Source organism: Lolium rigidum, chromosome 6 (assembly GCF_022539505.1).
Source record: "Lolium rigidum isolate FL_2022 chromosome 6, APGP_CSIRO_Lrig_0.1, whole genome shotgun sequence".
Taxonomy (NCBI): Eukaryota; Viridiplantae; Streptophyta; class Magnoliopsida; order Poales; family Poaceae; genus Lolium; species Lolium rigidum.
The window spans coordinates 20,195,427-20,219,071 of record NC_061513.1 but is presented as its reverse complement, the minus strand read 5'-3'; the positions used below and the strand labels follow the sequence as shown (position 1 = coordinate 20,219,071).

At 43.8% G+C, this 23,645-nt stretch overlaps 2 protein-coding genes across 2 annotated transcripts; both read right to left on the bottom strand.

Moving 5' to 3' along the window:
• Positions 1-5,782: 5,782 nt before the first annotated feature.
• Positions 5,783-8,955, bottom strand: LOC124660367 (DEAD-box ATP-dependent RNA helicase 58, chloroplastic-like). Its single transcript, XM_047198176.1, has 10 exons — positions 8,746-8,955; positions 8,574-8,667; positions 8,370-8,483; positions 8,158-8,253; positions 7,741-7,845; positions 7,457-7,615; positions 7,234-7,302; positions 6,867-6,956; positions 6,369-6,509; positions 5,783-6,274 (listed from the first exon to the last, which is right to left on the bottom strand). Exons 1-10 carry the CDS (start codon positions 8,916-8,918, stop codon positions 5,990-5,992), a joined length of 1,326 nt encoding a protein of 441 aa, XP_047054132.1. The 5' UTR covers positions 8,919-8,955; the 3' UTR covers positions 5,783-5,989.
• Positions 8,956-10,293: 1,338 nt separating this feature from the next.
• Positions 10,294-13,303, bottom strand: LOC124662253 (probable magnesium transporter NIPA4). The gene is made up of 9 exons (XM_047200111.1): positions 13,153-13,303; positions 12,190-12,246; positions 12,016-12,106; positions 11,760-11,920; positions 11,503-11,630; positions 11,283-11,420; positions 10,788-10,880; positions 10,513-10,618; positions 10,294-10,418 (listed from the first exon to the last, which is right to left on the bottom strand). The coding sequence occupies exons 1-9, from the start codon at positions 13,301-13,303 to the stop codon at positions 10,294-10,296; spliced, it is 1,050 nt and encodes a 349-aa protein (XP_047056067.1).
• Positions 13,304-23,645: the final 10,342 nt, after the last annotated feature.

The following is a 23,645-nucleotide window of genomic DNA, read 5'->3' as shown; positions in this document are numbered from 1 at the left end:
GCCGTCGCTGCCCTCATCATCGCCGTCGTCGCCGGTGTCGGCGCTGCTCCCGGCCGGCTCGTCGTCACTGCTCCAACGGCCGCCGGCAGGACCTTCATTGTCCTCATCTTCCTCTTCGTCGTCGTCGTTGTCGCTGTCGAAGTCACTCAGATTCCCCGGCCAGGGGCAATGGCGCTTGGCCGGTGGTTCGTCGGGGGAGCTTTCGTCGTCGTCGTCCTCCTCTTCCTCCTCCTTCACCTCCTCGGAGGTGGTGAAGTCGTCCCAGGAGAAGCGATCGGCATCGCTCTCCTCCTCCGATTCCCCGTCGGCGAGGAAGCGGAGGTCGCTCTCCCCGTCCGTCGAGGATTTGTCGTCCTCCGACCAGAGGGAGAAGTCATGGCTAGACTCCTCCCCGGCCTCGATGGCGCGGCGGATGTTGGCCGCATGGATCTCCGCCGGGTTTGGCTCCGGCGTCGGCGCGCGAGACGAAGAGGACTGGGTGGAAAGAGCCGATGAAGCGGAGGAGGAAGAAGACATGGTGGCGCAGGGCGGCTTTTGGAATGCTAATGCGAAGGAGATGCAGGATTGAGCTGTGCGGAACGGTTAAATAAAAGGGGATATAGTGGAAATTCAATGCCACAGCAGTTTCCGAGGAAGTGGTGCTTGAAAGAAAGAGAAAAGACTGCCAAGTCACGCGGAGAAGTTGAGAAGGCAAGTCATCATGATGACGGATATTGCGACGGTTCTGCCACGACATGACCCGATGAAAGAAAGGCGTAATGATTTTGGAAATGTCATTTCCAAAACCAGGGGGGCATGTGTTATCACCGAATTTGACCGAGTCGGAGGTAGGCCGCGATCAAGATGGACGTGAAGAAATATACATATAGAAGGAATACGTGAATCGGCCTTTTATACCAAGTTGGGCTTAATTGCCCGTGTATCCGTAACATATTAGATCGCATCTTAGTTTAGAAGTTAGAATCTTATCTCGTGCACGGTTTGGTGCACGCCCACATTAGAAAGTCCCCTGGACTATAAATATGTATCTAGGGTTTATGGAATAAACAACAACCAACGTTCAACCACAAACAAATCTCGGCGCATCGCCAACTCCTTCGTCTCGAGGGTTTCTACCGGTAAGCATCATGCTGCCTAGATCGCATCTTGCGATCTAGGCAGCACAAGCCTGCCTACGTTGTTCATGCGTTGCTCGTACTCGAAGCCTTTTTGATGGCGAGCAACGTAGTTATCTTAGACATGTTAGGGTTAGCATTGTTCTTCATATTACATGCTTTCGTAGTGCAACCCTTGCATGTCTAGCCGCCCTTACGCCTATCTTAGGCGTAGGGGCGGCACCCCGCTTGATCATAGTTTAGTAGATCTGATCCGTTACGATTGCATCCTTGTTCTACAAGGATTAGTTTAATATCCGCAATAGTTAGGCCTTACAAGGGGTCTGGAGGATCCAGCGGCGTGTAGGGTGGCGTTTGCTAGTCCTAGAACGGATGTTCCGGGGATCAACCTCGTGTTGGTTTTTAGGCCCCGTCTAGGATCGACTTACGATCACCGTGCGCGAGCGCGAGGCCCAATCCCGAGTAGGATGATCCGATTATGCGGTGAAAACCCTAAATCGTCGTAGATCTCATTAGCTTTACCTTGATCAAGCGGGACCACCATATATTCGGACACCCCGTCTGAATCATGGGTGGATCGGCTCTTTGAGCCGATTCACAGGATAACCTGAGAGCCGATCGAGGCTCGTATTTAACGTTTACGTGTGTGCCCTGCAGGAAACTAAGCGAGGCATCATCCACACCTTCCCGACCAGGTATAGGTCAGGTGGCACGCCCTTGTGATAAACATCGGCGCGTGCGACCAGGAGGCTTTGCGGGCCGTCGCTCAGAGGGACTGGGGCCAGCCGCAGCCCTAGTTGTTCCCGGCTCTACCGTGTTGCCCGTCTCTGCCCGCCAGGGGGTTTCTGACGTCAACAGGAACACATCCCAAGCTTAGGCTTTTGCAAGCCATCTTATTGAGCTCATTGTGGTGGAGGATAATTTCCAAATTTCCATTAACCGCTTCAATGTGTAACTAGGAATTGAGATGGGCGGTGTTGTCTCGAAAAAAACATGAAATGCGCTGACTTGGGTGGCCCCCACGACGATTCCCCGCGGTGGCGTCGAGTCCAGGGGCAGAATGGGAACCCAAGGAGGTGTCACTCCGCTCAGCCTCCACCCCGTCCGTATTTAACCACCCCGATTTCGAATTTCTCCCCTCCCCGAACCCAACCTTCCAGGCCTCGCCCGCCCGCCCGCCGTCCGACCGCTCCGCCGCCAAGGGAGTCGAGCTCGAGCCCTACGCCCGCGCCGCGCGCGCGCGAGGTAAGAGTCTGCCTGCCCTGCCTCCCCGCGGTTCGATTCGTGTGCATTTTTGGCGGCGGTTTTTTGGTTGCTGCGGCGGGCGGGGGAAAGCCGGGCCTACTTCTCCTCCCGCCGCGTCGGCGGCGGGCCCGGATGCGCCGCGCGAGCGTGTAAGATCCCGCCTCTCCGGAGGGTCTTGGTTGCGCGGGTCGATTCGGCCGCGCCGGCCGGCGGCGGGCGAGCACCTAGGGTTTCCTTTTTTTCACGCCGTACGGATGACGGATTCGGTCGGCTCGGGACGACGAGGCGGCGCGGGGGCTGTCCAATTTGTCGCGCGATTCGAGAAAATGCTGGCCAACTGTGTTGCTTGGGTAGAAATTTCGTGAGGACATACCGAACGTGCTGTTCTTCTAAACTATACTATGATGATGATGGTGCCGTCACAGGAGAAGAGGGTATGGCGGCCCTGGAGATATACCGGAGCGCCTCCATCGGCAGGGCCCTCACGGACGCGCTGGGCGAGATGGTCTCCAGCGGCAAGCTCGACCCCCTGCTCGCCCTCCAGGTCCTCCTGCACTTCGACGAGGTTTGCTCGGCGCGCCGTGAACGCTTACTCACTGAATTCTGTTTGATGACGAGTTGCTGATGGGTGTTTGGACCTTGCGTGCATGGCCTTCCTGCTCTCAATTAGTCCATGGGCGCGGCGCTGGAGAATCTGGTGACCACCACGGTCCACTTCAAGGTACGAGACGGGCACAATCATCGCTGTTCGACAGCATATGCATCTTATTTGTTATCACCTGTATGTAGGCGTGTAGGTACATGTTTTAGCAGAATGCAGATATACCGTGTCTGTTACCTGCCTGCCACTGTGTGTAGCTGTACTGATGCAGTACTTGTGTGCTTATGAAGTAAATAACCTGGGGTGTCATCCTCTCCAGATCACAACAGGACATTAGCCGTTTAGGAGCAGATTGATTTCCTTCTCTGAAAAACAAACCTGAACTTGCTTATATTAGCCAAATTAGGTGGTTCGTTAAACCTTCTGTGGACAAGACACGCAAAAAACACAATTAAGTTAACGTCTCTTTGAGGATCTGTTTGTTTCCCCCCATTAAAAATGCAACTATTTGCTGATATTAATTGGTTAGTATCAAAGATAATTCTCTGCAACATGATCAGCATGCAAGTATGTGGATTGTCCTGTTTCTAACTTATATTTGGACCTACATGGATAATGTTTTTTTAACTTGATATAATAGTCCTGCTCCATTATTTGTGAATACTATTTGAAAATATTGCGAACTTTTGGAGAACAACAGGCTTATGTTTTCCACTGTACTGATATCATGTGCAATGACAGATTTCTTGTTACTTACTAACGTTGAATAGCTCCTTTTGCTGTATTCAAAACAGGAAATAATTCCGGAAACAACATTTATTTTTTTGCATGCTTCAAACAGTTTTCCCTAGTATTTCGGTCAAGATTCAGAATATCACCTTCTACAAGGAGTAGCATCTTAAGCTCATTTCCCTATTGCAGAATGTTTCAGCTCATCTCCCTAGTTTTCTGTTGCACAATTTCTCATCTTAACCGTAGAGATTCGACTGGGTACATGTTTTCAGTTACCTGTCAGTGTAGTGGTTCTGATGCCAATTAAGTTCCTGCACTGCTACTGATTGTACCTTCAATTGATGCTATGACAACCCATGACTGTGGACTTATGGAACAAATTATTTGCCATTATTACTTGAGAAGCAGATTTCTGCAAAAATAAGTGAACTTATGGTAATACCTTATTGCAGATTCAGCAGTTGGTTAAACCTTCTGAATACTTGCAGAAACACTGTTGTGAGATAAGATCATAAGAACACATTTTTATTGCTTAGTATCATGGATAAACTAGCTGTTTGTAACCTGGTTGCATGCAAGTATGTGCGTTTGCCGTCCACTTCCTAGAATAGCTCCTCTTCTGTATTGAAAGCTGGAAATAATTCCTTAAACAACACACATTTTTTGCATGAGTGGGCATGTATGTAGGTGATGCTATTTATTACTGAATGAAAGCAATACTTCTGCATGGCAAAAGCTTTACTCAAATAGTTCTCTCTAAAATATTTCACTGAAAATTCAGAATATCGCCCTCTTCCAGGGCTAGCATCTCAAGCCTGAGCACTGTAGGTAGCTGCATGTAGGGATGCAAATTTCTAGGCACTACTTGTGTGCTTATGAAGTAATTAATGTCGTTCTCTTCAAATCACCACAGGACACTGGTCTTGTAGAAGAATTTTCTGTACTTGCTTAACAGCCAAATTAGGCAGTTGGTTAAACCTTCTGCGGATAAGACACACAAAAATGAAACAGTGGAACACATAAGTATGATGTAAATGATAGTTCCGTGCAATCATTTACATCTACTCTTTGAAAAATTTGCTAACTTAGAACAACATACTTATGTGTTCCACTGTTACTTATATCATGTGGAAAGACATACGGAGTACCTGTTACTGACTGAAGTTGAATAGGTCCTTTTCTGTATCCAAAGTCAAAACCAGGAAGAAACAACACTCATCTTTTTATTCCTGGTATGCATCTTGATGACGTTGTTTATTACTGAAATCATTACTTGTACATGGGAATAACTTCGCTCAAACAGTTATCCATATTATTTCAATCAAGATTCAGAATATCACCTTCTACAAGGAGTAGCATCTCAGGCTCATTTCCTTATTGCATTTGAGGTAGCTGTTTTGTATTTACCACATTTACCTAGCAGCCAGGTATACCGAATGCTTCTTGCTGATATTTGATAATATCATACATTGAAATCTGTGATCATGTTTCCATCCACACTTGACTGCATTTACATGATGGTCTTCCTCTTGTCTTGGCAGGGCAATCTGCGCACCTACAGGTACTGCGACAGCGTGTGGACTTTCAACCTGAGAGACGTGACGTTCAGGAATGGGGACATTTCACAGGATATTGGCAAGTTGAAGATTGTGGCATGCGATTCCAGTTTGCTGAAGCCTAAGGTGCCTCCACAACAGTAGTTACTTGCCAGGGGTCCAGCCCTATAACCATACTTAGACCAGGCGCCTCCCACCCAAATCAAATAGTCATGGATTCCGGTTATTGAATCATTTCACCTCTCATTGCTATCTTCTGTTGGGCTTCAAAGTTGTTGTCATTGATGATCTCACATTTTTTGTGCCGATGACATAATCTGATTGGTGACTGACTCTAAGAGCAGAATGTGACATGTTCATAATGTTAAAACGTTGTAATGCGAATTGAGTGCTCCTCCGTAATGAGACTCTTGAGACTGCATTCTGACTTGGAGAATGGTTCTCTCCCAGTTCTTTCTTCCAGCACAACCGATCAAAGTCAACATATATATATATATATATATATGGAATGGCGAGTTCCTCATTTCTGTCAGTAATGTAACTTTGTGGATGACTGAAATTAACAGCGGAAGTTGTCATGTGTGGATATGCTGTCAAGCTGTGAAGGTACAGTACCTAGATCGTGTAATGCAAGGTAGATCTGGAACTCTAAATAGTACGTACATACACAGAGAACCCCCGATCCAGTCAACATAAAAACTGGGAGGGAAAACTATTTACATCAGGTCTCCAGATGAGCCTCACAGGCTAAAAGTGAACATGGATTCCAAGGGCAGCTGTCGAGGGTGGAACTTGAGCTCGTTCTGGAACCTCTGCAGCACGAAGCGCTCATCCTCCGTTATGAGAGTCGTCACGGTGCACTCCGACTTGGAGAACGGTTCTCTCCCGGTCCTTCCGGCACGATGAAGGTAGTCCGTTGCCGTCTTAGGGAGGTCGAAGTTGTATATGTGGCTGGTCTGCAGAAGATCAAACCCTCTGCTCGCTATGTCTGTAGAAACCAGCAGGAAACCTTTTTCCTTGACCTCCTGCAGACGGACATTACGTCCATGGCTCTTTCGATCAACATAATAAATATACATTCGGACAAAGATTTTAACGGGTGAACTTGCGTGAACTTACAGTGAATGATGTAGCCCTGGCGTTGAAGTTCATATCTTCTTCTAGTAGAAGCACCTCTAGGGCACCTTTGTACTCGGTTCTCAGAAACTCAACAACAAGGGTGGATGAAGGAGAATTTCCAGCCCTTTTGGATTTCTCGGACTGAAGAAAATGGTTACGACGGTTATCAAACCGAATACTGATCTCAGACTATTACGATCATTTCAGTCAGGAAATTGGCAACACAGCAATCACATGATCAACTACTAAACTAACCAGAATTGTTACTTATACATGAATGCAAGTTTCTCAAATGAAACTAATTCAGATCTTGAACTGGGCATTGACCATAGCATCACGCCCCTACATTAGCAGAAACAGAAAACATGACAGATCTCTTATGATAGCTCATAAATTAGCACCTCAGGAAGCAGGTGAAACAATATCCCATGGTACTACAGCAATTTTATAATCAACATGGCATGGCAAGTCATAAAATGAATGAATTTATATTATTACCTGTTGAGCGACAAATATAATCACCGACTTTGGTGCATCCCTCTCCAGCAAGGATAGCAAAACATGCAACCGTTCCTTCTTACTGCAGATCTGTACATTGATTGTGTTGTCATAAGGATTAAGAATCAGAGCGGTCAAAAAAGAACTTTCAGGAACAAGGAGATTGATGGTGCAACTTGTGCTTGTGCACTTCATGATCAGAGGGAAATGTCCACGGGATTATTTAGAATAAGAGAAGGTCTGCCATGCATGTGAGTAAGTGTTTGCGGTCGTGGGAGGAGATGGATGAGCAAATTGAAATGTATCTTTGCAGGAAATAAGTGAGGAACTTTAAGATGAAAGTGAACCATTGAAAATATATGCTCACCACATATGTGTGAGTTAGGTGCGAAGGCATGGGCTGTACAGGGTTGACATGAACATGAACCACATCGCTCTGCACAAAGAAGAGACGCACAAATGTGAAATTAGCACTTGTACCTGAAGTTCAAAATGCACAGCCATTCAGACAGAAATGAGAATGCATATTCATCGCGTGCAGACAAACAATCCCAACAGCACATGACAGGTGAATGGATGTTTAGATCTACCTTGGTCCATTTATGTTGTACACAGTCGTGCACAAAGCGATTGTGCTGAGGTATCGATGCGCTAGCAAATATGGTTTGACGACTGGAAGCTGATGTGTAAGAATTCAATATTTTGCGAAGGGGGTTCACTTGCTTTGACGATCCAAAGATAAAATCAACCTGACAAACCAACAAGGTTTTGCATTAGCTAATCTCTCTCCGAACGAATAAGCATGGCGTCTTAGAAGATATGTAGACAACTGATACGCGATTTTGCTCTGTGGCCGAAGAATAGAGCGGGTCACCTCGTCGATAATTAATATTTTGATGGATCCAAGACTGAAAGCACGCTTCTCAACCATTTGACACAAGCTTGCAACGGTAGCCACAATTATTACAGGGGGCTCTGCCTGGCAACAGGCCGATGTTGTTAGCAGGGAGACAGCACAAAAGATGAGAGAAATACATTCATAACAACAGTCTATCAGTGCCTAGTACGACGAAATTATACATGGATGGATGGGTACATCTTCCAAGCCAACTTACCTTGCTATGTCATAACTTCCTGTGCAATATGATCATACAAACATAAAGGGACCTTACACTGCACCAATACGAGATCTACATCTAACAATGCCATCTTTTTTGTGTACCAGAACGTTTGTGCAGTTAAGTATTGCATATGGCACAGGCACAAAATCCACCAAAAGATGGTCACTTACTTTTACCCAGCTCTTTTGCCTCTTCAGCATCCCACCATCAAGCAAAGCCATGACGTTGCAAGTCTTCGCGGCGAGAAGTCTAGCAACCTTGGTGACCTTGCAGTTGCAGTAGTGTATTAACAGTCACATGCGAGCGAGTCAGACTCTCACCACCAGGCACTTAAACCAGCCATCAACAACATTTCAGAGCAAAACAACAGCTATCACCTCACCTGAATGCCGAGCTCTCGGGTCGGGACGATAACCAGCGCCTGCACCGAGGACCGCCCCACGTCTACCACCGAGAAGATCGACAGCAGGTAGGCCAGCGTCTTCCCAGAACCTGTCTACATCCAACCCCCACAAATGTACACTGAGATCACATCGCCATTGTACAATCTGAAATGTCTGAAGGAACTGACAGAGGCGGTGACCACCTGAGCGTGGAGGATGCAGTCCTGGCCGGAAAGTAGCAGTGGCAGGGATTGCTCCTGGACCTCGGTGGGCACCAGGTACCCGACATCCTCGGCCCTGCAAAATGCCAGGAACTTCTCTTCAGTGAGAAACCGAGACCAATGGAGCTGCGGCGATGGGGTTTCGGTCTGTTACCTCTGGATGACGTGGTCCGGGACGCGGCCGACGCAGACCTCGCGGAGGGTGGCGGCGGCGGCGGCGCGAAGTGGGCGGGGGCGAGGGTGGCACGCGGATGGGGCGAGGCGGGTGGTGCTGGGGAGTGGATAAAGGTGGCCGGCGAACGTCGCCGTGGATGCTGCCGATGCCATGAGGGAAGCCCGAAGGCTGGGCGGCAGTCGCCGGCGGGGTTTCGAGAGCCGGCGAGCGAGCGGTGCCGGTGGCGGGGAGACAAGTGGATGAGCCGGAGATGGAGATGGAGATGGAGATTGGGGGTTGGGCCGGAAGTAGGCCGGGCCGCGAGTATAGTTGGGCTCGACTCGCTAAAAATTAAGCCTCTAAAACTGGTTTACATATCCTCCATAATTTTCTAGAGAATATGGAGATAGTGTGCAAGGAAAGACTACCTTTTCATACCTTTTCTCAAACAAACTCCATTTGACACAAGTTCAAACAACAATGGTTCATACACAGTGTTCAAACAACATGTTTTAAATGACATAGTTCAAACAATAAGATAGAAAAATTAAATATCCCAAAAGAGATTCAAACACGTCAAGATAGCCACGGGGACTACTTATTCTCAAATTAATATAGCCATGTTTGTTGCCCCTCCTAACCTCTGGCTAATTTCTGATGAGAGGAATACGGCTAGTCGCCGAGGCTTGGGCCAAAGTGTTGTGTTTAGCTTATGAAAAATAAAAAAGTTTATATTTAAAATATACAAAAACAGAAAAAAACATCAGAAAAGAAAAAGGAAACGAAAACCAAAAAAGGCAAACAAAAAAAATGCTACACCAGCTCAAAACCCAGCTTGGGGTGTGCGGGCATGCCCCCGCCGACCAAGTCAGCCTATAGGGGCTGCCCAAAAAAAGTATCCAAGAATTACCGCTTGATGGACTTGCTGGGTCTAATCTATTTCGGTCAATCTCAACCGTACATTCAATTCATACTACTCCCCCTCCACAATATAAACCCAAAACGGTTTATATTATGGAACGGAGGTAGTACTGTAAAGTAGCCAAAAATAATTGTTGTTTGGGAGGTCAAATTGGAAGGATTTTCTTGTTATTTCTATTTTCATTTTATCATGAGGTTATAGAAATAAGGTCGCCACAAGGAAGTTGGAGGTTGCAAGAGAGAGTGGCATGACTGCTCATGATACGCAGCTACGCTTACATGCTCGAAGTTCTAAAACCTTCTCTTCAGAGAAGCTAAAATCATAGCTAGCTTCAGGCTTTGCAAGATGTTTGGGCACAATTGCTTGTTAAGGACGTCGGCTCTGGTATGAAAACCATTTAAACAACGGAGTACAATATGTTCATTTTTCAGAACACTGCTTTGATCATCCATCATACAAAACTACAGAACCAACAACATTTTTTTCCTTTCTAGTGCTATGTTAACCATCTATAAGATGCCTTCGGACTAGAGCATAGGAAGCGGCTAGACTACAACGCATATGAACCAGTTTGGAGTGCAAGCTTGCTCCTGCGCCCTAACTCGGTGAAGATCAGCAAAAGGGTATTAGTGTGATGACCGGAATGACTCCGACGATCTAAGAGGAATTCCTTCGCTATATTCATCGGTTTGCTTGGAGGGCCGCGTTGATGTAGACGTTGGAAGGCGGAATGAAGGTGAATTCGAAAGCCCTGCAGCCATACACAGCAGACAATGTGGTTTCAGAGCACTCGACCAACAAATGAACATGAAAATGACAGTATGCTAAAAAAGAAATCGTAGCACCATCAGCCATGTCCTTTGTTTTGTGAAGCAGAAATGTCCCCGAGAGGATTGTGACAAAGCCGCACATCTCTGTCACGATTTGCGTCGGGTTTTGCCTGTCCCAGTCCTGTGTGTAGATAGGTACAGAGTGAAATGACGTTCAAAGCAAAAATTGAGATGTTCAGAGTAGAAGGCAAGCGTTTGTGGTTGGAGAGTATGGCTAGAACTCCGTAGCAGATAATAAGTGAAAGATGGATAGAGACAAAACACTAGCTTAAGCGGTCGAATCATCATACCTTGAACATAATGACACTAGCCAAGATGGTTAAAGATGTGAACATTGTATAATATATGGGGGAAACAACTGATGTATTGAACGTGTCAAGGGCCTGCATTCAGGGGGGAAACTGTCATATTTTTGAAAAATAAATTACAAATGCCTTGTTAGGAAAATAATACTGATACGGTTTGTTGAGCTAAGAATTATAAAGCAGCATCTAGAACATTCCTTCCGCTTACACGATGCACCGTTCATGAACTTGTATTTCAGCAAATGATATCTCTAGTAACACACAAGACTTCCTACCAAGGGGCATGAATCTATATATTGTAAATTCTAAACCTTTGAGGCTCTAATAACACTGATGGATTAGAGGGGGTGGAACTAATAGAAACTGTATGCCATTTCTCTTTTGTTTCTATCGAATAGTTTCCAAACTCCAATCACCCTCGTATTATATCAGTATGCTAGGTCACAGAAGGCTGGTTCAGAGAGAAGATATCAAGAATACCTTATTCAAGTAATTCATTTGAGTAATGATGCATGCGATTACAACCATAGTAAAAGCCCACGTCTGTGGATATATGAGTTGGTTCGTCCCCAAAAATGTCAGCTTCAAAGCTATCCCAAGAGCTTTTACACTCATGACCTGCACAGTTCAGCAAACAAGTCTGCAAAATATACAGCTAAAAAACATTAAATACAAGGATGCAAACCTAGTGAGAACATACCGAGATGGAACCTACGAGAGAGCAAACACCAATATACACCATGACATGGGTTTGTCCATAAAGTGGAACAAACTTGCACACAAGTACAGCAACTAAAGAAAGTACTACGGCTACGTAACACATGAAGGCTGAAAAACAACAATCAGCTAGTCAGCACTGGTTGTTAATCATCGTGAGGTTGATAAAGCACAGGCGTAATTACAGCTTCAAGTAACACTCAGAAATTGGCCGAATGTGAACAATGTAATAGGCAGTACCCGGTTCAGTAGCCAGACCCCAAACTTCTGTAACCGAGTCGATTTGACGCTCTGGCGGGGCATGAAGGACAATGGTGATGGACCCCACAACACATAGGACACATCCGAGAATGCCAAATATGTGCAGCTTCTCCCGCAGCATTAGATGTGCAAGTACAGCGCTGCAGTACAATAAAACTCCAAATTAATGATGAAATCAGTAAGGATCTCATAAGAGGAAACAGAAACACAGGATATTGCAGAACAAAAGCCTTGCCTGATGATTATGCTAAGAGCACCAAGAGGAGTAACCAAAATAGCTGGCGCGAAAGCATAAGCTACAAAATTCGCGATTTCCCCAACAACCACTGCAAGATAATTTAGAAACATACAGAGTACAAAATGAGGTACCGATACAGAAATAAAACAGAGCTTAGAGAACAGTGCTCACTTGTTATCATGCCAACCCACCAAAGAGGCTCGTATAAATAAGAATAACCGCCAACCCCTGCGATAGCATGGAGCATTAGTATACACATGAAGCACAACACTTGGAATACAAATGTTCATGTGAGCTTGGGATGTAACGGTGGTATAGATGGTCACCGGGTACATGGGATATAACGGTTTGGGTAAACCAACAAGTTTGGTCAGCGCTTCACACCACACAGATAACATACAAGATAAATAGTGCAGCACTGGAATTGGGTCTCTCTGTGTAGCAGGAAGAATGCAAATTCAGTTCGGAGAGTTTGGCACATGTCTTGTAATGAGGTGCAACATCTAATAGTATTAACATTGGAAGGACACATAGTGGTGTAAACTTTGAGACCTCCACTAAACATTCAGTGGAAGCAAACAATAAGTCATTCTGTTTCTGAATATAAGCAACAAGTTTGTTCAGAGCATCACACCACACAGATTAAAAATAACATACAGCAGGAATGTTCAGAAATCCAATTCTGATCGAGCATTTAACACATGGCTCACAGTGAGGTGCAATGTATAATGACATTAACATCAGAGGGATCCATGATGTTGTAAACATCGAAATCTCAGGGGGAGCACGCCGATAACATATCCACTGTAACCGAACGATGACTAAATCCATTTCTGAACATAAGCGAGAGAGGCATGCGGTTAGCGCGTACGAGGCGATGCATTCGCCAAATCTGTGCGCATTAGTCGCTGCCATGAATGGAAATCCAGTTTGTGGACTATGGCAAGTGATTCCAACTGGATGAAAGGAATGTAGCATAGCAAATAATGTTCGTCAGTGCAAGGCGCTGTGTCAGGCCATTCTCTAGGCCTTAGGTTCTTCAGTAAGTTCGGGCCAAATAGGTGGTCTGCCGACTTCAAGATGAGTTCTCGAAGAAAATTTGTTCGTCCAAGATGAGAAGGAGAAATCTATTACCGGCCCTGACGCCGGATGAGGAGGCGGCGGCCTTCTTGAGGCCCTTCTTCTTGATGATGAAGCTGGCGCCGATGAAGAGGCTGGAGGAGAGCGCCAGCGCCAGCCCCTTCAAGTTGTCCGTGGACATGCCCCTGTACCACCTCCCGCCCATGCCGGCCGAGCCCTAGCGCCGCCACGAGGAGGAGGGGGAGGAGAAGGAGGGGCGAGTCCGATTTGTCCTCATGCGGCGCCTGATTAGGGGAGATCGGCGGCACGGCGAGCGGGAGCCGGGTCCGGCCACGGTGTGCAGGCGCGCCGGGTTCGTTGGTGTTGTGTGCAACTGCTTCATGCGTTGCGTCCCTGCTTATTTAGATCATAGTTAAAGATAGAATTTATGAAGTTTAATCAAATATTTGAAGGAAATGTTAACATTTTTTGTACTCCCTCCGGTCGGATTTAATCGACGTGGAGGGAGGTCTGCCCGTTCGTGCGTATAGCAGGTGCATGCGTCAATTTTTCCGTCCGGAGGTAGTAAGATCTATCATCATAAACAATATTTTCATATTATATGTCTTCGTTATTATAGTTGTTGTTTTTTTTCTAGTACATTCTTGATAAAGTTTGATAAATTTTCTTTGACTAAACCTAGAACTCAAAATAAATAAAGTTTAACTTTAACCAAACCTAGAACATGAAGTAAACACAAAACTGAGAGATTACTGTTTTTGCAAGCTTCAACCTGCCTAGAGACGGTTCAGATAAATAATTGTTGAACATCTGCCCAAACTTTTGTACCTGTTGAAGGATAGAACATCGGGTTCTATAGACGATAGGTTTAAGACGAGCCCGACTTTAACTTAATAAAGCCATGCACCGGCAAAGTACAATTACGACAAAGTTCACACAACACCACCATGGATCTCCGATCCACGCACACATAACAGGATAGTATCAGCATAAAACGCAGAGGTGAGATGCCCCAACGCCAATACCGAGCGAAATACAACGACGGACAGAGGGACACAATGCATCAGGTACTACAACTAGGATACATCCAGGTCAGGAACGCGGTCACTCCGGCCGATCCCTGATGCTAGCATGGAGGGATCGGATCCTGCCCATTGCCACCTCCAGCGCATCCCGATTATTGTCTTCTAGCCACTAGCTTCCACACATGTAGGTACATCAACATTTTATATAAACCATCAGCAGGTTGGGATGGAAACACCCCTTCGATTGTAAACTTGTTCCTAATGTTCCACAATGCCCAACACAAGGCAGTGCAGCAGATTGCGAGAATGCACTTGGGTTGCCCGGCCGAATCACCAAGCCACATATAAACGTCTGCGAAATAGGAAGGATTCCAAGGACAGGCGAGCAGTTCCTTAACCGCACTCCACATAAACTTAGCTAGTGGGCATCGAAAGAAGATGTGCGAGGTATCCTCAAACTCATCGCACATCGCACATCTGCCGTTTGACGGTCCGTGGCGGCGATGGACGTTATCGTTGGATGGAAGTCTTTTTCGAACCAACTGCCACAAGAATATCCTGATCTTCATGGGCACCGCAATCTTCGAAATCTCAGCGAAGTGTTTCCTAGGTGTCCCTGACACAATTGCCAACATAGGGACCGAGAACCTTCCAGAGGGCTCCAAAGCCCAGGAAAGTTTGTCTTGACCCTCAAGCAGGCGCACTGATACGTCTCAAACGTATCTATATTTCCTTATGTTCCATGCTACTTTTATGATGATACTCACATGTTTTATACACACTTTATGTCATATTTACGCATTTTTCGGCACTAACCTATTAACGAGATGCCGAAGTGCCAGTTCCTGTTTTCTGCTGTTTTTGGTTTCAGAAATCCTACACAGGAAATATTCTCGGAATTGGACGAAATCAACGCCCAATATCTTATAATTCCACGAAGCTTCCAGAACACCGGAGAGGGGCCAGAGGAGAGGCCCAGGGCCACCACACAAGGTGGCGGCGTGGCCCAAGGGGGGGGCGCCCCCTGTTGTCTGGCTGCCCCAGACCCCCTCCGACTCCGCCTCTTCGCCTATAAGAAGCCTCGTGACCTAAATCTTCGACACCGATTGACGAAACACCAGAAAACCTTCCAGAGCCGCCGCCATCGCGAAACTCCAATTCGGGGGACAGAAGTCTCTGTTCCGGCACCCTGCCGGGACGGGAATTGCCCCCGGAGTCATCTCCATCGACACCACCGCCATCTTCATCGCCATCGCTGTCTCCTATGATGAGGAGGGAGTAGTTCTCCCCTGAGGCTAAGGGCTGTACCGTAGCTATGTGGTTCATCTCTCTCTCCCATGTGATCTTTATGTGATCATGAGCTTTGTGATCTAGTTGAATATCATCTATGTGCTACTCTAGTGATGTTATTAACGTACTCTATTCCTCCTCCATGATGTAATGTTGACAGTATGTGCATCATGTAGTACTTGGTGTAGGTTATGATTGTGATCTCTTGTAGATTATGAAGTTAACTATTACTATGATAGTATTGATGTGATCTATTCCCCCTTTCATAGTTGATGTTGACAGTGTGCATGCTATGTTAGTACTCGGTATAATTGCGTTGGTCTATCATGCACTCTAAGGTTATTTAAATATGAACATCGAATGTTGTGGAGCTTGTTAACTCCGGCATTGAGGTGCTCTTGTAGCCCTACACAATGAATGGTGTTTGTCATCCAACAAGAGAGTGTAGAGAAAGTAGTATTTGTTTATTCAGTTATGTGATCAATGTTGAGAGTGTCCACTAGTGAAAGTATGATCCCTAGGTCTTGTTTCTAAGCATCGAATCACCGTTTATTTACTGTTCTGTTGCATGTTTACTCGCTGCCATATTTTATTCAGATTGTTACTACCACTCATATTCATCCATACTACTTGTATTTCACTATCTCTTCGCCGAACTAGTGCACCTATACATCTGACAAGTGTATTAGGTGTGTTGGGGACATAAGAGACTTCTTGTATCGTGATTGCAAGGTTGCTTGAGAGGGATATCTTTGACCTCTTCCTCCCTGAGTTCGATAAACCTTGGGTGATTCACTTAAGGGAAACTTGCTGCTGTTCTACAAACCTCTGCTCTTGGAGGCCCAACACTGTCTACAGGAATAGAAGCGTGCGTAGACATCAAACTATTTTCTGGCGCCGTTGCCGGGGAGGTAAGGTAAAAGGTAGTCACATCCTCCGACTACTAAGCTATCTCCTAGTCTTGTTGCCGGTGTGTGAGTGCTCGAAGCTATTTCCTTTAGATCCTGCAATTGCATCTTTTTGTTTCTTGTTTTTATTTTTCACTAGTTAGGCATAATGAAAAACAACTGTGAGTTTTTTAAACTATTTCCTGAGTTAAGACATGGATTGTTTGATGCGAAAATTAAAAAACCTATGGAACCTTATTTGCATGCTAGTAGCAATGTTATTAGTATGAATGCAATTACTGCTAATGCTATGGAGAAGTCTAAGCTTGGGGAAGCTAGTTTTTATGATCTTTTTAGCTTCCCATCTTTAGGGGAGAAAATTTGCTCTAATAATGCTTTATCTCCCATATGCGATAACTCTAATGATGCTTGTGATATTTTAAATCCACCTACTGAAAGTACTTCTTTCAAGATACCCATGAAAATTATTGAACGTGTTATGGATAACCGCTATGAAGGGGATGGAACTATCCATCCCGGAGATCATTTACTGTTTTTGCATGAATTATGCGGGTTATTCAAGTGTGCAGGTATCTCTATGGATGAAGTGAGGAAGAAACTATTCTCTATTTCGCTGTCTGGTAAAGCGGCGCATTGGTATAAATTGCTGAAGAATATTCTTTCTCTTGATTGGGAGGAAATTGTACCTCTCTTTTATTCTAAATTTTATCCTCCTCATGAAGTGCATACTGATAGAAATTACATTTATAACTTTTATCCTCGTGATGGAGAGAGTATTTCCCAAGCATGGGGGAGATTGAAGTCACTAATGCTCAAATGTCCCATTCATGAGCTCCCCCGTAATGTTATTATTAATAATTTTTATGCAAGGCTTTCAGGACACCACAAGGACTATCTAGATGCCTGTTTGGAGGGTTCACAAGCAAGGAGGTTGAAGCTAGGTGGGATCTTCTTGACCGGATTGAGGAGAACGCTGAAGATTGGGAGAACGACAAAGGTAAAGAGTCAGGTATAAATTATGATTATGAATGCATTGAAACTTTTATGGATACTGATAAAATTCGAAGTATGAGTGCTACTTATGGTCTCGAGACTCTCAAATTGTTGCAAATCTTTATAAAGCTTTTCCCTCTCATTTTGAATTGCCTAGGAAGAATTTTGATAAGTATCATGAACCTTTTAAAGACACTTGCATGAAGGATGAAACTGTTATTAATGATTGCAATGAACATGCCCAAACTTCGTTTCTTATAAGCATGTTAATTTTTGTGGAATGCATAGACCCTGTGAAATTAATCAAATCGAAGATGAATATTGTATCCACCATATGAATGAAAAAACTAGAAAGTGGTCTAGGGCTCTAGATGATCTTGGTAAAAAGGTTTGTGCCATCTATCCTTTTATTTGTGAACTTTGCCATAGAGTGGGTCATTTTAATTTTCAATGCTCCTCCAATGATAATTCGAACCCCATGAGTGCTGCAAATTTGTACTGTGATGAAATTACTCCTAATCAGCATGATGAACATACTATATTTTTGTGGTGTGATGTCTACGGGTGCTTCTATTCTTGTAGACAGTGTTGGGCCTCCAAGAGCAGAGGTTTGTAGAACAGCAGCAAGTTTCCCTTAAGTGGATCACCCAAGGTTTATCGAACTCAGGGAGGAAGAGGTCAAAGATATCCCTCTCAAGCAACCCTGCAATCACAATACAAGAAGTCTCTTGTGTCCCCAACACACCTAATACACTTGTCATATGTATAGGTGCACTAGTTCGGCGAAGAGATAGTGAAATACAAGTAGTATGGATGTATATGAGTGGTAATAGCAATCTGAATAAAATATGGCAGCGAGTAAACATGCAACGAACAAGTAAATAAAGGGAGTTTCGATGCTTAGAAACAAGGCCTAGGGATCATACTTTCACTAGTGGACACTCTCAACATTGATCACATAATAAAACCACTCTACACTCTTTTGTTGGATGATGAACACCACTAATTGCGTAGGGCTACAAGAGCACCTCAATGCCGGAGTTAACAAGCTCCACAACATTCGATGTTCATATTTAAATAACCCTAGAGTGCATGATAGATCATTGCAACTACACCAAGTACTAACATAGCATGCACACTGTCACCATCACACTATGAAGGAGGAATAGATCATATCAATACTATCATAGCAATAATTAACTTCATAATCTACAAGAGATTACAATCATAACCTACGCCAAGTACTACACGATGCACACACTGTCACCATTACACCGTGGAGGAGGAATAGAGTACTTTAATAACACCGCTAGAGTAACACATAGATGAATAGTGATACAAAACTCATATGAATCTCAATCATGTAAGGCAGCTCATGAGATCATTGTATTGAAGTACATAGGAGAGAGATTAACCACATAGCTACCGGTACAGCCCTTAGCCTCGATGGAGAACTACTCCCTCCTCATGGGAGACAGCAGCGTTGATGAAGATGGCGGTGGTGTCGATGGAGAAGCCTTCCGGGGCACTTCCCCGTCCCGGCGGCGTGCCGGAACAGAGACTCCTGTCCCCCAGATCTTGGCTTCGCGATGGCGGTGGCTCTGGAAGGTTTCTCGTACCGTGGCTTTTCCGTATCAAGGTTTTAGGTCGAGGAGGCTTAAATAGGCGAAGAGGCGGAGTCGGAGGGCTGACGGGGGCGTGAAACAATAGGGGGGCACGGCCCAGGCCCTGGCCACGCCGCCCTAGGGCTCCCCTCTGGTGGCTCTCGGGTGTTCTGGAAGCTTCGTGGAAAAATAGGATGCTGGGCATTGATTTTGTCCGATTCCGAGAATAATTCCTTACTAGGATTTCTGAAACCAAAAACAGCAGAAAACAGCAACTGGCCCTTTGGCATCTCGTCAATAGGTTAGTTCCGGAAAACGCATAAATATGACATATAATGTGTATAAAACATGTGAGTATCATCATAAGAGTAGCATGGAACATAAGAAATTATAGATACGTTTGGGACGTATCAAGCATCCCCAAGCTTAGTTCCTACTCGCCCTCGAGTAGGTAAACGATAACAAAGATAATTTCTGAATTGGCATGCTATCATAATCTTGATCATACTATTGTAAAGCATATGAGATGAATGCAGCGGTTCGAAGCAATGATGAAGATAATGAGTAAACAAATGAATCATATAGCAAAGACTTTTCATGAATAATACTTTCAAGACAAGCATCAATAAGACTTGCATAAGAGTTACTCATAAAGCAATAAATTCTTAGTAAAAGAATTGAAGCAACACAAAGGATGATTAAGTTTCAGCAATTGCTTTCAACTTATAACATGTATATCTCATGGATAGTTGTCAACATAAAGCAATATAACAAGTGCAATAGGTAAACATGTAAGAATCAATGCACAGAGTTGATACAAGTGTTTGCTTCTGGGATAGAAAGAATAGGCAAACTGACTCAACAATAAAGTAGAAGATTGGCCCTTCGCAGAGGGAAGCAGGGATTAAATCATGTGCTAGAGCTTTTTAAGTTTTGAAATCATATAGAGAGCATAAAAGTAAAGTTTTGAGAGGTGTTTGTTGTTGTCAACGAATGGTAGTGGGCACTCTAACCCCCTTGCCAAACAGTACTTTCAAAGAGCGGCTCCCATGAAGGACGTTATCTCTACCAGACGAAGGTAGATCATCCCTCTTCTCTTTTGTTTACACATGTATTTTAGTTTTATTTATGGTTGACACTCCTCCCAAACTTTTGCTTACACAAGCCATGGCTAACCGAATCCTCGGGTGCCTTCCAACATTCACATACCATGAAGGAGTGTCTATTTGCAAAATTAAGTTGCTTACCGATGAATCAGAGCAAAACATGTGAAGAGAATTATTAATGAAGGTTGATTAATTGGGGGCTGGGAACCCCGCACCAGCTCTTTTTGCAAAATTATTGGATAAGCGGATGAAGCCACTAGTCCATTGGTGAAAGCTGCCCAACAAGATTGAAAGATAAAACACCACATACTTCCTCATGAGCTATAAAACATTGACACAAATAAGAGATAATAAAGTTTTGAATTGTTTAAAGGTAGCACATGAAGTATTTGCTTGGAATGGCAGAGAAATACCATGTGGCAGGTAGGTATGGTGGACACAAATGGCATGGTTATTGGCTCAAGGATTTGGATGCACGAGAAGAATTCCTCTCAATACAAGGCTAGGCTAGCAAGGTTGTTTGAAGCAAACTCAAGTATAAAACGGTGCAGCAAGACTTACATATGAACATATTGCAACATTATAAGACTTTACATCGTCTCCTTGTTGTTCAAACACCTTAACCAGAAAATATCTAGACTCTAGAGAAACTAATCATGCAAACCAGATTTTAACAAGCTCTATGTAGTTCTTCATTAATGGGTACAAGGTACATGATGCAAGAGCTTAAACATGATATATATGAGCACAACAATTGCCAAGTATCAAATTATTCAAGACATATATTATACCATTTACCACATGCAGCATTTTCTGTTTCCAACCATATAACAATTAACGAAGTAGTTTCAACCTTCGCCATGAACATTAAAAGTAAAGCTAAGAACACATGTGTTCATATGAACCAGCGGAGCGTGTCTCTCTCCCACACAAGCATGATGGATCAGATCTTATTCAAACACAAACAAAAATAAAAGCACACAGACGCTCCAAGTAAAGCACATAAGATGTGACCGAATAAAAATATAGTTTCAAGAGAAATGACCTGATAAGTTGTCGATGAAGAAGGGGATGCCTTGGGCATCCCCAAGTTTAGATGCTTGAGTCTTCTTAAAATATGCAGGGATGAACCACGGGGGCATCCCCAAGCTTAGACTTTTCACTCTTCTTGATCATATGGTATCATCCTCCTCTCTTGACCCTTGAAAACTTCCTCCACACCAAACTCAAAACAAACTCATTAGAGGGTTAGTACATAATGAAAAATTCACATGTTCAGAGGTGACACAATCATTCTTAACACTTCTGGACATTGCTCAAAGCTACTGGAAGTTAATGGAACAAATAAATCCATCCAACACAGCAAAAGAGGCAATGCGAAATAAAAGGCAGAATCTGTCAAAACAGAACAGTCCGTAAAGACGAATTTTAAAGAGGCACCATACTTGCTCAGATGAAAATGCTCAAATTTAATGAAAGTTGCGTACATATCTGAGGATCACTCACGTAAATTGGCAGATTTTTCTGAGTTACCTACAGAGAATCATACCCAAATTCGTGACAGCAAGAAATCTGTTTCTGTGCAGTAATCCAAATCTAGTATGACTTTACTATCAAAGACTTTACTTGGCACAACAATGCAATAAAATAAAGATAAGGAGAGGTTGCTACAGTAGTAACAACTTCCAAGAATCAAATATAAAACAAAATTGCTGTAGTAAAATAAACACATGGGTTATCTCCCAAGAAGTGCTTTCTTTATAGCCATTAAGATGGGCTCAGCAGTTTTAATGATGCACTCGCAAGAAATAGTAGTTGAAGCAAAAGAGAGCATCAAAAAGCAAGTATGAAACAAATTTAAGCCTACCCCACTTCCTATGAAAAGGAATCTTATAAATAAACAAGTCATGTAGGCATAATGCAACAAGCATAGAAAAGTAACACAAGCGCAACTTCAAACAATTTAGCATATAGAGAGGTGTTTTAGTAACATGAAAATTTCTACAACCATATTTTCCTCTCTCATAATAATTTCCAGTAGCATCATGAACAAACTCAACAATATAACTATCACATAAAGCATTCTTATTCACATGCATAAAAGTATCATTACTCTCCACATAAGCATAATCAATTTTATTAGTTGTAGTGGGAGCAAATTCAACAAAGTAGCTATCATTATTATTCTCATCATCAAATATAGGAGGCATAGTATAATCATAATAAGCTTTATCCTCCATAGTAGGTGGCACCAAAAGACCACTATCATTATAATCATCATATATGGGAGGCATATCATAATCAACACAAACTTTCTCCTCAATACCCGGAGGGCTAAAGAGATCATTTTCATTAAAACCGACCTCCCCAAGCTTAGAATTTTCCATAGCATTAGCAACAATAGTGTTCAAAGCATTCATATTAATAACATTCCCATTAGTATGCATATAAATTTCCATGAGTATTTTAATTCTCTCTTCAAACACATCATGTCCTAATTCAAGATAAAGTTCATAAAGATCTCTCATATTTTTGTTGTTTTCCATTATGCCTAACTAGTGTAAACAAGAAACAAAAAGATGCAATTGCAGGATCTAAAGGAAATAGCTTCGAACACACACACAACGGCAACAGAAAAGTACTTAGTTACCTGGGACCGGAGTATGAGTGCCTTTTAACTTTCCTCCCCGGCAACGGCGCCAGAAAAGTGCTTGATGTCTACGGGTGCTTCTATTCTTGTAGACAGTGTTGGGACTCCAAGAGCAGAGGTTTGTAGAACAGCAGACAAGTTTCCCTTAAGTGGATCACCCAAGGTTTATCGAACTCGGGGAGGAAGAGGTCAAAGATATCCCTCTCAAGCAACCCCGCAATCACGATACAAGAAGTCTCTTGTGTCCCCAACACACCTAATACACTTGTCAGATGTATAGGTGCACTAGTTCGGCGAAGAGATAGTGAAATACAAGTAGTATGGATGTATATGAGTGGTAATAGCAATCTGAATAAAATATGGCAGCGAGTAAACATGCAACAAAACAGTAAATAAACGGAGTTTCGATGCTTAGAAACAAGGCCTAGGGATCATACTTTCACTAGTGGACACTCTCAACATTGATCACATAATAAAACCACTCTACACTCTTTTGTTGGATGATGAACACCACTAATTGCGTAGGGATACAAGAGCACCTCAATGCCGGAGTTAACAAGCTCCACAACATTCGATGTTCATATTTAAATAACCTTAGAGTGCATGATAGATCATTGCAATTACACCAAGTACTAACATAGCATGCACACTGTCACCATCACACTATGAAAGAGGCATAGATCACATCAATACTATCATAGCAATAATTAACTTCATAATCTACAAGTGATTACAATCATAACCTACGCCAAGTACTACACGATGCACACACTGTCACCATTACACCGTGGAGGAGGAATAGAGTACTTTAATAACACCGCTAGAGTAACACATAGATGAATAGTGATACAAAACTCATATGAATCTCAATCATGTAAGGCAGCTCATGAGATCATTGTTGGTATTGAAGTACATAGGAGAGAGATTAACCACATAGCTACCGGTACAGCCCTTAGCCTCGATGGAGAACT

Bases quoted from the DNA above. Each gene is read 5' to 3' on its own strand.
- LOC124660367 (XM_047198176.1), bottom strand. From the start codon at position 8,918: ATGGCATCGGCAGCATCCACGGCGACGTTCGCCGGCCACCTTTATCCA. The intron at 8,668-8,745 runs GTAACAGACCGA...GGCATTTTGCAG, and splicing joins CCGGACCACGTCATCCAGAG to GGCCGAGGATGTCGGGTACC. The intron at 8,484-8,573 runs GTGGTCACCGCC...GGTTGGATGTAG, and splicing joins ACTGCATCCTCCACGCTCAG to ACAGGTTCTGGGAAGACGCT.
- LOC124662253 (XM_047200111.1), bottom strand. From the start codon at position 13,303: ATGGGCGGGAGGTGGTACAGGGGCATGTCCACGGACAACTTGAAGGGG. The intron at 11,631-11,759 runs GTACTGCCTATT...GTTGTTTTTCAG, and splicing joins GGGTCTGGCTACTGAACCGG to CCTTCATGTGTTACGTAGCC. The intron at 10,619-10,787 runs GTATGATGATTC...ATCTACACACAG, and splicing joins CTAGTGTCATTATGTTCAAG to GACTGGGACAGGCAAAACCC.